The sequence below is a fragment of the Gobius niger genome (genome assembly GCF_951799975.1).
Source record: "Gobius niger genome assembly, chromosome: 2".
Taxonomy (NCBI): Eukaryota; Metazoa; Chordata; class Actinopteri; order Gobiiformes; family Gobiidae; genus Gobius; species Gobius niger.
In genome coordinates, this window is record NC_136853.1 from 3,938,721 (window position 1) to 3,951,521 (window position 12,801).

The 12,801-nt window shown below is 41.7% G+C and overlaps 2 protein-coding genes across 2 annotated transcripts in view; one reads left to right on the forward strand and one right to left on the reverse strand.

Moving 5' to 3' along the window:
* osbpl8 (oxysterol binding protein-like 8) overlaps positions 1-4,786 on the reverse strand; it is a 150,063-nt gene extending 145,277 nt beyond the window's left edge. Inside the window, exon 1 of the mRNA XM_079582847.1 lies at positions 4,616-4,786. The gene's annotated coding sequence lies outside the window, so the exon portion shown is untranslated. The remainder of the gene's footprint in view (positions 1-4,615) is intronic.
* Positions 4,787-8,273: 3,487 nt separating this feature from the next.
* zdhhc17 (zDHHC palmitoyltransferase 17) overlaps positions 8,274-12,801 on the forward strand; it is a 40,563-nt gene continuing 36,035 nt past the window's right edge. Inside the window, exon 1 of the mRNA XM_079582849.1 lies at positions 8,274-8,357. Within this exon, the coding sequence (XP_079438975.1) occupies positions 8,295-8,357 (63 nt within the window). The 5' untranslated portion in view covers positions 8,274-8,294. The remainder of the gene's footprint in view (positions 8,358-12,801) is intronic.

Genomic DNA, 12,801 nt, shown 5'->3' on the forward strand with positions numbered 1-12,801 from the left:
TAACATCCACGCCGGCGCTATCGGATAACCCGGGCCGGACACCGCGGTGCGTCGGCTGTCCCAAACAATCAGGGAAGAGTTGTCGTTTTCTGGTGGTTAAGGGTCCTGTTTCTGGTCCCGATGGTGAAAGTGGAAAACCGAGAAGCGCCAGGAGGAGAGGAAGGAGGAGCGAGGAGATAAGCAGCGCCGCAATGGGGTCACGGGTCTGCGTGTGTGACGCATGGGCAGAAATCAGGCCATATGGTTGAGTGATGATTTACAATACAGCTGCGGGATATCAGACACTGTAAACCGGGCACTACGGCAGAGCAGGTCCAAATCAGGACCAAACAAAGACCGGGCCTGGGGCTGGAGCGGCGCCAAATAAACCAACACTAAAATACATCTAAATAGGAATAAGCAAAGACCAGGCCAGGGCTGTAACAACACTAATAAACCAACACTAAAGTACATTTAAAAAGGAATAAGCAAAGACCAAGCCAGAACATTACTAAATAAACCAACACATCCAAATAGGAATAAGCAAACAACAATCCAGGGCTGTAGAATAAACCAGAGCTAAGGTACTTATCAGTTGAGTTAAGACAGCGCTACTGTTTCTTTGGTCAGGAAAGTGCACTTTAATGAACACATGAGTCGCATGCGCTCATTTCCAAAGGTTTTCCCACAGTGGCTCCAACACTCTCTGAATCGACCCCGGAGCACCTGGAGGGAAGGACAACCAGACCGTGGGGTAAATTGAACCACCAGATTTAAAGGTGAAATTAATACTAAACATCAGGAAGGCACTTTTTTTTTTTTACAATTCCGTGTTTCCCATTAGCAATTTTATTCCAAAAACACATTATAACAAATCTTTCTTTTCAGATGCTCCTTCTGCAGATTATGACATTTTGTCTCTAAAAAACATACCAAATGATTTTATGTAATATATATATTATAGGGCTGCTTGATTATTGAAAAAATAATTAACGATTATTTTTGTCATAATTGAAATCACGATTATTCAAACGATTATTTGTTGCCTTTAAAAAAAGTATTTATTTTATTTATATATTTATTATTTAAAAAAACTCGATTATGGAGAGGTCTGTGTTTCACACCTGCCCCCTGCTGGCCAGCCCTCACACCTGCGCAAGTAAACTGAGCAGCGCGGCCTGATGACATCATCACACAGCACTGTTTGTTTTTATGTCAGACAAAAGCATGAGCCATGACACGTGAAAAGCGAAGAGAAAATAATCCCAGCGCCGTGAAATAATTCAAGTGCATTGCAAAAAAATAAAATAACAATAATATGAATTTTTAGAAAAAATAAAAATAAAAATAAAAATTCCGATTATGCTAATTTTGTAATCGTCTAGTGTAATAATCGAAAATTGTAGTCGAATTTCCATTAATTGCACAGCCCTAATATATAACATATATATGTAATATGTACATTAACATTATACATAACATTTTATAGAATTGTACATTAAAACTTTCTGTAATTTGTCAGTCATTGTTTCTTATGGAGCAGAAGCTCAATTTTCCCCAACGTTTTTGGGTCAATTTCCCCCATTATTTCTTCTTTGAGAATAGCAAGAATAAATGATTTATCTGCTTTTATGCCGAACTTAATGAGTAACCAACATCAGGAAAAAAAATCGACCTGCATGTTGTGTTTGTTTGTGACATTTGTTTTTGGGATCAGGCCAAACATTTACTCGGAACAGAAAAAAGAAGCCTTTTCATAAAAAGTGGGGATATTTTACAGCCAAATATTAAAACTTTTGGTCTGTCAAGTTTAAATCATGTAAAGATTAAATCAATAAGGTTAGGTTAGCTTAGGTTAGGTTAGGTTAGGTTAGGTACGGTTAGGTTAGGTTGCTTTATTTGTACCCGTGGGTAAATTTGTCTAGCAATTCTGAGAACTAGTCAAAGATTAAAACAAATGATACAAAGATAAACATCAGTCATGTTTAAATATAAAGCTTCTATTTCCTCCAGACACCAACAGGATGTGCCTTTGCTAAAGATACAGCAGAAATGTAAGCCACCTTACAGTAACAAAGATAAAAAGCCGTGTCAGAGGTGATTAGATCCCGACTTGTTTAACAAGGAAATGGCAGCGGGAACAAAACTTTTCTTAAAACGGTTCCTGTGGCATCAAAAACCTACGCCCAGATGGAAGCAAACGACACTCTCAATGCAGAGGATGCTCAGTGTCTTTTATGAAGCTTCGTGCCGTCCTCTCTAACGGTCTATCCTGCAGAAAGTCCAAACTGGTCTGAGGCCGAGGACGTTACTGGACCAGCTGATTCAGGGCGTTTGTGTTTCTAACAGAGGAGCTCCCGTACCAGGTACAAACAGTGTCATCAGTTTCATCTACATGACAGAAGGACAGTTTCTGAAGACAATGCAGTCGTGGGTAAGGCTGGACGATATATCGATATTTAAGATATATCGATATATTTTTAAATGAGATATGGAATCAGCGTATTTCGGGATATTTCAAATTCAGATCAGCTATTAAGTTAACAAAAATAAACAGGTCATCTCAAGGTGATTTCTTAAAAAGTGTATCTTAAACTGGGCACTTTATGTTGTCTCTTTACATATAAATGCTGCCCTCAGAAATAGACTGACCTCTTTTATTTTATAGGCTATTTTTATCCAAGATATTTTTATTTATTTAAATGTGCACCTTATGGAGCTTTGTTATACAGTGTTCACATTTACACTTTATAGTGAGTTTTCAATAAAACTACCCGGATTTGGCTTTGACTTAACATTACATTTCACAGCTCTCACTTTGCGGAAAAAAATATTGCGATATATCTCGATCAATCAAAATATATCGGGATATGAGTTTTGGCCCATATCGCCCAGGCCTAACGACCAGAAAGTGAGGGTCGCTTCGATGAACGCCCGATACAAAAGTGTCATCACAGTTTTATCTACATGACAGAAGGACGTTGTTGGTGACCCTTTCTACAAACAACAGCACAGTTTTCATTAACATTCAGTTTACAATCTATAATTGTTCCAAGACACCTGCAGGACTCCACACATTCCACTGTCCCTTTATATGTGTTACGTCAAACATTATTACAATGTGCAAAACATCCTTTAATTCTAATAGTTTACTTACGTTTTAATTTCTTCAGTATTAATAACAGACTGCTATAGTTCTCCATTCATATTTTCCTTGAGCAAAGGCAAAGACTGTGTGAGTTGTTCTTACTATATCGGTTACTTTATCTGACATGTTGATTTGTGTTATGCGCTGATGGGCAACGCAAATGTATTAAATAGATCAGTGGTTCTCAACCTTTTGGAGCCACGACCCCCATTATAACAGGTAAAAGGGTTCGTGACCCCTGCTCGGGTCACACCGTGAGAAATAGAAATAGTTGCCTACATAATTCTTAACCTCTTAACTCCCGCCTGAACCGAGAGGATCTTTTTCCTCACGTCATCACATTTTTTTTACATCATTTTTTTGTGGGTATTCAACTCATTTTTGTAACTTTTTGTAATTTTTTGTCACATTTTTGTCAATTTTTAGTAATTTTTTTGTCAAATTTTTATCACATTTTTGTAATGTTTTTGTAACATTCTGTCATTTTTTGTAATTTTTGTCACATTTTAGTCATTTTTTTGTCAAATTTCTGTTGACTTCTTTTTTGTGACATTTTTGCCACTTTTTCATCAATTTTTCGTCACTTTTTTGTCACATTTCCATCATTGTTTTCGACTCAGTTTTGTTGCTATTTTCCAGAAGCTTCTGGATTGGAGTAAAGCCAAACTGGAGAAAATGTTCTCGGTTCAGGTGGGAGTTAAGAGGTTAAAAAAAAAAGGAAAAAAAAATGGCTAAAATGAAATTCATCAAACTACAAACAAATAATGTCACTCTGGTAAAATAGCACACACATGCTACAACAAAATATATATGCTAATGAAATTATGGCTATTTTATCTAAATGATCTGGCGACCCCCCAAATTTGTCTCGCGATCCCCAGGTTGAGAACCACTGAAATAGATAACAACAGTTCTGTGGTGGGTCAAAATACAAACAGAGCATTGCTTCAGTGAAAAGATCGGCGCTGTAAAAGATCGGCGATTTTACAAAATGTTCCTCGAGCTCGGGAAAATCAGCTGTTGGCCCACCAGTCACCAAAACATCCGGTGAAAATCGCGGAAATAAACAATAACAGCGATCCACAGCATATTTACAAGCCAATTGCAGTCTAATCATGCACAATAGGAAGAGAATGAATAAAAAAAAATCAATGAATAAATATGGCATGTTCGTAGCATGGCTCCAGCGTAAACAAACCATCACTTTGGTACGATCTGCGATATGACTGTGACATCTTCAACAACTCTTCCCGCACACAAACACGAACAACACCCCCGTAAACGATGCCCAGGCCTGGACACATGTGCAGATTAAATGCAGATGTGAATGAAAAGTCCCGAGATGTCGCAGCTCCTGCACGTTATTACATAAGAACAACCAAAGTCACAGCTGTATCGCAATTACGCGAGATAATTCTTCAAAACGAGCGTCACGCGGGCTCAAACTGCGTCATTTCCAAGCCTCAAATGTCGGGTTTTGTGAATTACCTTCTTGTATTTGCAGGACGGAGGCTGTTCGTGTGACAAGACCCAGGAAGAAGCCGCCGCTGAGTCTTCGGTGTGTGACGGGGCTGCTGCTAGGTTAGCCGTTAGCACTCAGCCTTTATTTTTAGCGTTAGCCGTTAGCTGCACGCGCTCGCCGTTGGTCCGGACAGCGGCGGTAACGGCAGGTCTGCTGGAGGTGCGGTTCAAAAAGTCGCGCTGAAAAGCCGCAGATTAGAGGTCCGCTGGCGGTGCTCCGGTGCTCCGGGGAAGTGAGGGGAGGAAAGTGTTGCGCCGCTGACCCGCCTGCATGGCTCTGACACGGGTCTGATTGGGCAAACGGGAGGTCTTGATTGTGGGGAAGTTCCGGTGAGAGATTTCAAAATCAAGTAAACTACGGATAGATACAGACGCTGGAATCGCCCATATATGGTCATATTTGAAAACAGTTAAGGGGGGAAACAATTTGGAGAAAAATCTAGACTTTCTCTAATTGTTGAAAAGCTACTTTAACAAATGTTGAATTCTGAATATAGTTTATGCTAAATAAAGATACAAAGACATGGAGGGGAGCAAAGTGGTTCAACAGCCCATAAATACATAAATAACGAAGAATGCTAACATGATTCTACATGTTAGCATTGGGTTAATGCTAACGGTAGCTAGCGCTAGCTGCAACTGCCATTTTTCCGCTTCTACTTTCGCTTTATACTTGACTTTACTTATGCGCAGGGTTGCCAGGTCCGCGGAATTGGCCGGTATTAAAGCCATTCCGCGGGTGAAAAAAAACGCCTGCGGTTTTTTGCCTTGCTGTAATCAATGTGTAATTGATCAAAATCACTATTTCGAAGGCAAATCCAAGGCTCTGTAAGGGAGGGGAGTAGGGTCGGTTTCTCATCATCGTAGGAGCTCATGGGCTCTGTTAACTAGTAAACAATATTGAAAATTCTAGCCGCGCCGTATGTCCACGGGTTTTCAGATATTTTTGGGCGGGTTTGGCTGACCATACCTGGCAACCCTGCTTATGTGTGACAAATAAGTTCATATTCCACTAGCCACTCCCATGGTCAGTGAGAATTGTAATGCTAACTGGCGTGCACTACTTTTTTTCTTTTTTTTTTTATTGCCTTGAAAAGTATTCACCTTATTCCGGAAGTTCGTGCGGGCGCCGCCATGATTATGCCGGCCCCTTTTCTCCTATCAGTTAACATAGGACAAATCAGTTACTACACATAAACAAAGCCGTTTTCAGGCCACGAAGAGAAACAGTGCGGTGTTGGTGCAAGTGAACATTGGACATTTTAAACAAATCAATCCACTAAACATCAGATTTGAGTGGCGAACATTTTCCCTTGTTTTCTGTTTAAGTGTCAGGACAACGGAAGTGCCGAGGCAAAGCAAAAAGAGGCAAAAGTGGGCGGGGAGGAATAAGGTGAATACAACGTGTATTATGCCGGGGGTATAACAGAGCTCACACATCATTCAGGATGAATGATGTGTGAGAGTGAATGTATGGTGATGGTCAGAGGGTCCGTTGGCGCAGACGTGTGTAGTCGCGAAAGCGCCTCTGACAGTCTCCCCCAGGGGAAACTGAAGCTGCAAACATAGTTTACCACCACCGAGTGTGGAATGAATGTACAATTGTCTCATGTAAAGCGCTTTGTGACCATGTCTGTGAAAGGCGCTATATAAATAAAGATCTTCTTCTTCTTCTTCTTCTCTACAGTCCCGCCCACTCCCAGTCACATGTCGTTGTGTTGACTTTTCGAAAAAAGTCAATTATTAAGAGTTTAACGTCAGGACGCCGGCTAATCAGCTTTGTGCTAACTACTGACACTTGCGCGGGTATTTTACAAGAACGAAGCAAACAATTCTTTAAAATACGACGAAATTACTTGTAATTGTAATTTTGCAGTTTATAACGTTTTAGACAAATCTTCAATTTTACCTTGTATGTTTCATGTCCGATTGTCCGTGACTTAGCACGTTATTATTGAGCAATCTATGGTTTTATCAACCTGTCCGACTGACAGAACAAGTGACTGAAATTTCCTTTGGAGGAGCTCGAAGTAGAGCTGCTGCTCCTCACCTTGTTAAAAGGACTAATCTTATTGATTTGATATTTAATTTCTGTGTTTGTTTTTCTATCGTCACAGATGGCTGATTGTATCTTTATTGATTTCACAATGGAGAGATTCACGAATTACATATCGAGAACACTCAAGTGCAATTAGAAGGAAGCTTTTTTTATTGGCAAAATATGATGCTGAATTATATTTGGCAACAGCAAAATATGCAAAATAGGCGGGCGAAAGATCAACCGACCGGGGTCCAGGATGACCCTCAAAAAGCCTCATGGTTCTATCATCCAGAATTTCTTACTACGCCCTACGATCCCGTACGCTGAACACATAAAGCAGAGATCATTGATGCAATTTTATTTTGAAGGAAACACCTGACATTTGTTTTCAGCCGTGTGTCGGTAACTTGCTTTTGCCGGAGCGGGCTGGGCTGACCTAACGCTTCTTCAACCATTTCAGAAGAAATGAAAGGGACATCATCACATCATCATACATTTAAATCCCACATTTAGACTTTCTCCATGAACCTGGCCGCAGGTGACGCAGCAGATCACGCAGCGCAATGAGCCGCTGTGGGCACGCGCGCAGCAACAGTCTGCGTGCACATGTTGGTCAACAGTGACACCTCGTGGTTGGAGATCGCTTTGCTTTTTACTCTTGATACAAGAGTACAAGAAAAAAGCAACCAGAGAATAACAGAAAAATGACAACAATCTGTTCCTGACTGAAGGGGTAGATCTTTGGAATGACCAAGATGAGGAACTTAAGGTTAGCACCTCATTTGAGCAATTCAAACATAAATGTAAAAAAGCAATATTAGACCAATATGCTAATGTGAAACCAGGACCCAAACTGTAAACTGTTGCATCTTAACAATGTGAGCGTCTGCATATGGACATTATTGTTGTCATTATCACCAAGGAATCAATAAAAGAAATGAATGTCAACAGCTGTGTTTGTTATAAGTTATGTTCTGCCGACTCCCTTTGGGAACGTTAAAAACAACCCTGCAGCCCAAATAAACTAAACTAAACAAAACAAAACAAAAACGCCACAGAAGAGCAACAAAAAAGTGACGAATATGGTTCAAGGTTCAAGTTTATTAAAGGGATATTTCAGGATTGTTGACATAGGGCCTCATTTCCTAGTTATCCAGAGTGTTGCTGATTTCAGGAGATTGTTTTTGTAATTCATGCAGTTTTTATATTTGAAAAGCTTTAGTCTGTAAAGCCAAAGCAAGTGCATAAATTATTAATACGATAAAAAACAAACAAAAACAAAAACGAAAGTAAATTAATTAATTAAATAAACTTACAATTTTGAATGAACATTTCAAGTAATTTTCAAATATTGGCTTTAAAAAAAAGATACATGCCAAATTTCATGCTCGTAAAAAAAATAAAAAAAATTGCATGTACAGTAGCTTTAATCCTGGGCGCGTGATGTTAAAACGATAAATGATGCAGCGCCTCTCCTCCTCTTCCTCCTCCTCCTCTTCATCTCTTGTTGACATCTCTCTCCTCCAACCCCCCCCCCCCCGCGTTTGTTATGTTTCCCCCACTGCTTCTCGTTTCCCACGATGCTTTGCGCACTCCACCACCAAGATGGCCGACGCTATGGAGGAATATGAGAAAGAAGCTGGCTGCGTCCCTATTCTCCATCCCGAGGTGAGTCCGGGCCGTTTCGCGCGTTCCGCCGCGCGGCTGCACGCGCTCACCCCGCGCTCTCCGCAAACACCCGCCGGTGGTCGCGTCATCGCCGTGCCTTTCCCCGGCCCAAAGTGCAGATGCCCCCTGCAAAACCAGCGGCGGGGGGTGGAGGGGGGTAAGGCTGCGCGCTAGCTATGCTAAAGCTGCAACAGACGCTAGCCCCCTTCTCCTCCTGGGTGTTGAGTCGCGTGAGGTTTGTCCGCCCGCTCGCGCGTTCCCCCCGGGGTGCGACGCGCAGGCACGGGCTCTCGACACGCACGGTCACGGCTTTACGGTGGAAGACGCGAGGGGGAAGCGGTTAATCCCGATAGTGATGCGACATTAGCATGGCCAGGCTAAAGCGCTACAGTGGCAGGTGGGGAAGTGAAGATGTCACGGGTGGACGGTGGCACGAGCGCCATGTGTAGACCCTGCGCGAGGGGAAGGCGACGTTAGCTTGTCTGGTGTCACCTTATGTCCACTTGTCAATCTGCTGCAAGAGTCCATGAGCCAGTGTTGTTATGTAAACCCGGGCTCCATCCATCCCTGTCACAGATGCATTAATGCCACTGCTGCTCACTGTGTCCGCGCTATTAACTGATTACAAGCTGTAATTACAATAGGATTTAAGGCAAGTTGATTTGTAGAGCACAATTCATGCACAAGGCGATTCAAAGTCCTTCACAGTTGCATCAAATCACAAGAAAACTGATCAAATCAATGAAACATCAACATAAAAGTGAATCAATTTCAGTAAAAGGCAAGAGTGCAGATAAAACACTCTCAGTTGTCATATTCACGGGTAAAAAGAACTGTATTTGAACATTGTCAGAGTTGAGGCCTGTCTCACGTCCTTTTAAAGGAACAGGCCGGAGTTTTTCCACTCTGAGATATGTTCTTACCTGAGCTTAGACGAGTTCATGTGTACCTGTCTGGTCTTCACGCGTGTCCTCAGTCACGTAAACACAGCACAGACGGCGTTAGCATTTTGCCTCTCCTCCTCTATAGCTCCAAACCAGGTGAAGATGGAAGCTACCAAGCTCTTCCACGTTTTCCCTATTTAAATATGGCTACACAATCCGAGTATAGTTACACAAAATTAAACAATATGGATTTTCTAAGCGGATGAAAAAGGAACTATATTGTAAGGCCTAATAATGCCAGGCGTAGTTCAGAATATCGAATATCTTCACTGTACTGTGTGGACGCCGAACTACGCCTGGCATTATTACGCCTTACAATATAGTTCCCCTTTCACGCGTGAAGACCAGACAGGTACACATGAACTCGTCTAAGCCCAGGTAAGAACATATCTGAGTGTGGAATAACGGTGGCCTGTTCTTTAAAGGGGATGTGAGACAGGCCTCAACTCTGACAATGTTCAAATCCAGGCTGAAAGCAGTTATTTTTACCCGTACATATGACAACTGAAAGTACTTTAGCTCCAGAAAGTATTTTGTTCCAGATTTTAGCTGCATGAAACTGAAACGCAGCCTCACCGTGTTTATTATTGACTCTGGGAACCACCGGGAGACCCCCACTCCCCAGGGGCGGATCTAGAGGGGTGGCATAAAGGGCTTGCCACCCCATAGATGTCAGCCAGGTTTTGTCCTCGTCTGGAACTGTCTAAATTCTCGTGCAGTCGTCAACCTGGCACTTTATAAATGCATTGTTTAATTCAAGGACTGGTTACAATCCAGATCTTCAAAGCCTGATTCATTTAATAGTTTTTTTGGTCTGTGTAACTAATGTCATGTCTCACATCTGCTGTCGAAGCTACTTGGAGCTTTCAGAGGCTCACACTGTTATTATATTTACTGACAGGACAAAGAAAAACAACATTATAGCTAAAGAAGGAGCCAATGTATCGCGTATCGTATCGAATCGTGAGGTTCCCAGAGGTTCCCACCCCTGCTCACACACTGACAGAGAAGGCCCTGAACACTGTGACTGTTTCTGTTTCATGTAATGGCAGAGAGACTATCATAGAACATCACAGAACTGCCCACCGCCTGAATTTTAAACTCTTAAACAGTTTTTGTTTCATGTGGAAAAGCCCGGTAATGACAGAGGCACAGTTAGAGGAGGGCAATATATCGTCCTCTAGATAATATCGAAGCTGCTGTTTGTGTATCTGGAATGGCTCTTTGGAATGTTGATGTCTCCTAAACGCAGCCCACGTGATACGAGTCAGTCGGAGTTTGAAGTCTCCAGCTCTTTGTCGGTAAAATGTTCTTCCCGTGTTCTATTCACCTTATTCCGGAAGTTCGCGTGGGCGCCGCCATGAGTTGTGCCCGCCCCTTTCCTCCTATCAGTCAACAAAGGACTGGAGGAGTCGCGCTGAAATCAGTTACTACACGAAAACTAAGCCGTTTTCAGGCCGCGCTTGCATAAAGTGATCTGAATGGGTGAGTGGATCCTTGCTGTAAAGCGCTTTCAGGTGGAAAAGCGCTTTATAAGTTGAGGTCACCATTTAGTGAGTAATAAATGGCTAACTTGCATCTAGCCCCTTTATGAAATGCTGTTAAAGAAAAACTGATCCAACATATTTTTAAACTAAAATACAAACACTCGGCCTCTCCAGCAGTGGCTGTTTTATTCTGTTGGGCTGCTTTAAGTATTTCTTTTATCATTTCTGACCAATTTTGCGCGGTGATTTAAAAATATGTTTATGGAGGTTAAAACTAACTCAGCGACTCTCCAGGTTCTGAGCTTCAAAATGACACACAGCGTTTTCATATTCACTTAGGTTTAGTTGGTGAAAGTTGTGTTTTTAGAACGGTGAGAGACAAAACTGGTGTCGGATATTTGTAGCCTATATGTTTGTTTAGTGGTGACGTCACAGCTCTACTTCCTGGTCCCGAGATGTGCGAGAAACTACAAAAAACTCTTTAATACCACAATCAATATTTGTGAAACTCCACAGAGAGTCACTGAACAGACTTATTTATCAGGCCCATGAGCCAAACATACTGAACCTACTGCTATAAAAGTCATATTTACCAAAATCACTACATCCGGGTTAGCGGAGATAAATGCTAACGGCGCAGCAGCTACGCTAACCCCGGAAATAGTGACTTTAGTAAATATTACTTTTTTAGCAGTAGGTGCAGCATTTTTGGCCAATGAGTCTGAGAAATAAGTAGGTTCAGTAACTCTCTGTTGAGTTTCACAAATATTGATGGTTGTTTTTTTCTCACATATTTGCCGATCTGCAAGAACCCGGGAGTGGAAGTCGAGACGTAGCAAACGCATAGATACAGACGACATCTCTGGAATTGCCCATATATGGTCATGTTTGAAGCAGTTGAGGGGGAAAACAAAGAGGAGAAAAATGACCTACTTCAAATGCTGAATTGACCTGGGGAGGAGCAAAGTGGATCAACAGCCCATTAATACATAAATAACAGCGAACGCTAACATGATGCTACATGTTATGTTAGCCGTGACTTCCATTTTTTCACTTCTGCTGAAACACCTGCCGTGATAAAACATCCACATGGGCCCGATTGTGACTTGACTTGATTTGTGTCTGATAAATAGGTTTATATCCCGCTCTGTTGGGTCAAACGAGGACACCATAGTGGAAAAAGATGTCCACCATTAGCATTTTCAGGCCAGTATATTTGACCGCTCGTAACCAAATGGAGTTGTTAATTATTGTGAATGGCCATCTGTCCGGTCCCCTGTGAGCTGGCCTGTGTCTAAGTGACCGTTTCAGCTGTGGGCCCAGATTTGTGCTGAAATCTCTGGAATTTGGTCGGGCCAAAAACAAATTTCGGCCTGAATGAATTTTTTTATTTTTATTTTTATTTTATTTATTTTTTGAACAGGGACAGTGTACAATATACATTAAGCTCAAAGGGAGAGATGCTGTACCAGGTTATAGCACTTTTCCACCTGTAGTCCCTGGGCAGACTGATGTCAACAGACAAAGGCATAAAAATACTAATACAGAATAATTCATTTCCCCAAAAACAGCATTAAAATCAACACACACTTCATTCATTCCAAAGCATTAAATTGCACACTGTTGCACACACACCAATTACAGGACATTATGGGAACAAGTTTGTTTTAAAATAAGCCTCTTATTCAGCCAGGAGAGATTATTAATCTCACTGAGTTTTTTACCTGGTTAGATAAAGGTTAAATAAAATAAATAAGCCATTTTTTAGCCTGGTGTGAAAAAGTGTTAAAGTTTACACATGTGGTCAGCTCTGTTGGAACATATTCCACTGTCTGATGCCACACTGGAGAAAGCGGAGCTGCGGATTTACACTGGGGGGTCCTGATTTACACTGGGGGGTCCTGATTTACACTGGGGGGTCCGACACTCGCCCCGAACAGTCGACCGAGTGGCTCGAGATGAAATTTCTGAGCTCAGTGAAATAAACTTTTTTAATGGAGGAGCTGCAGTACC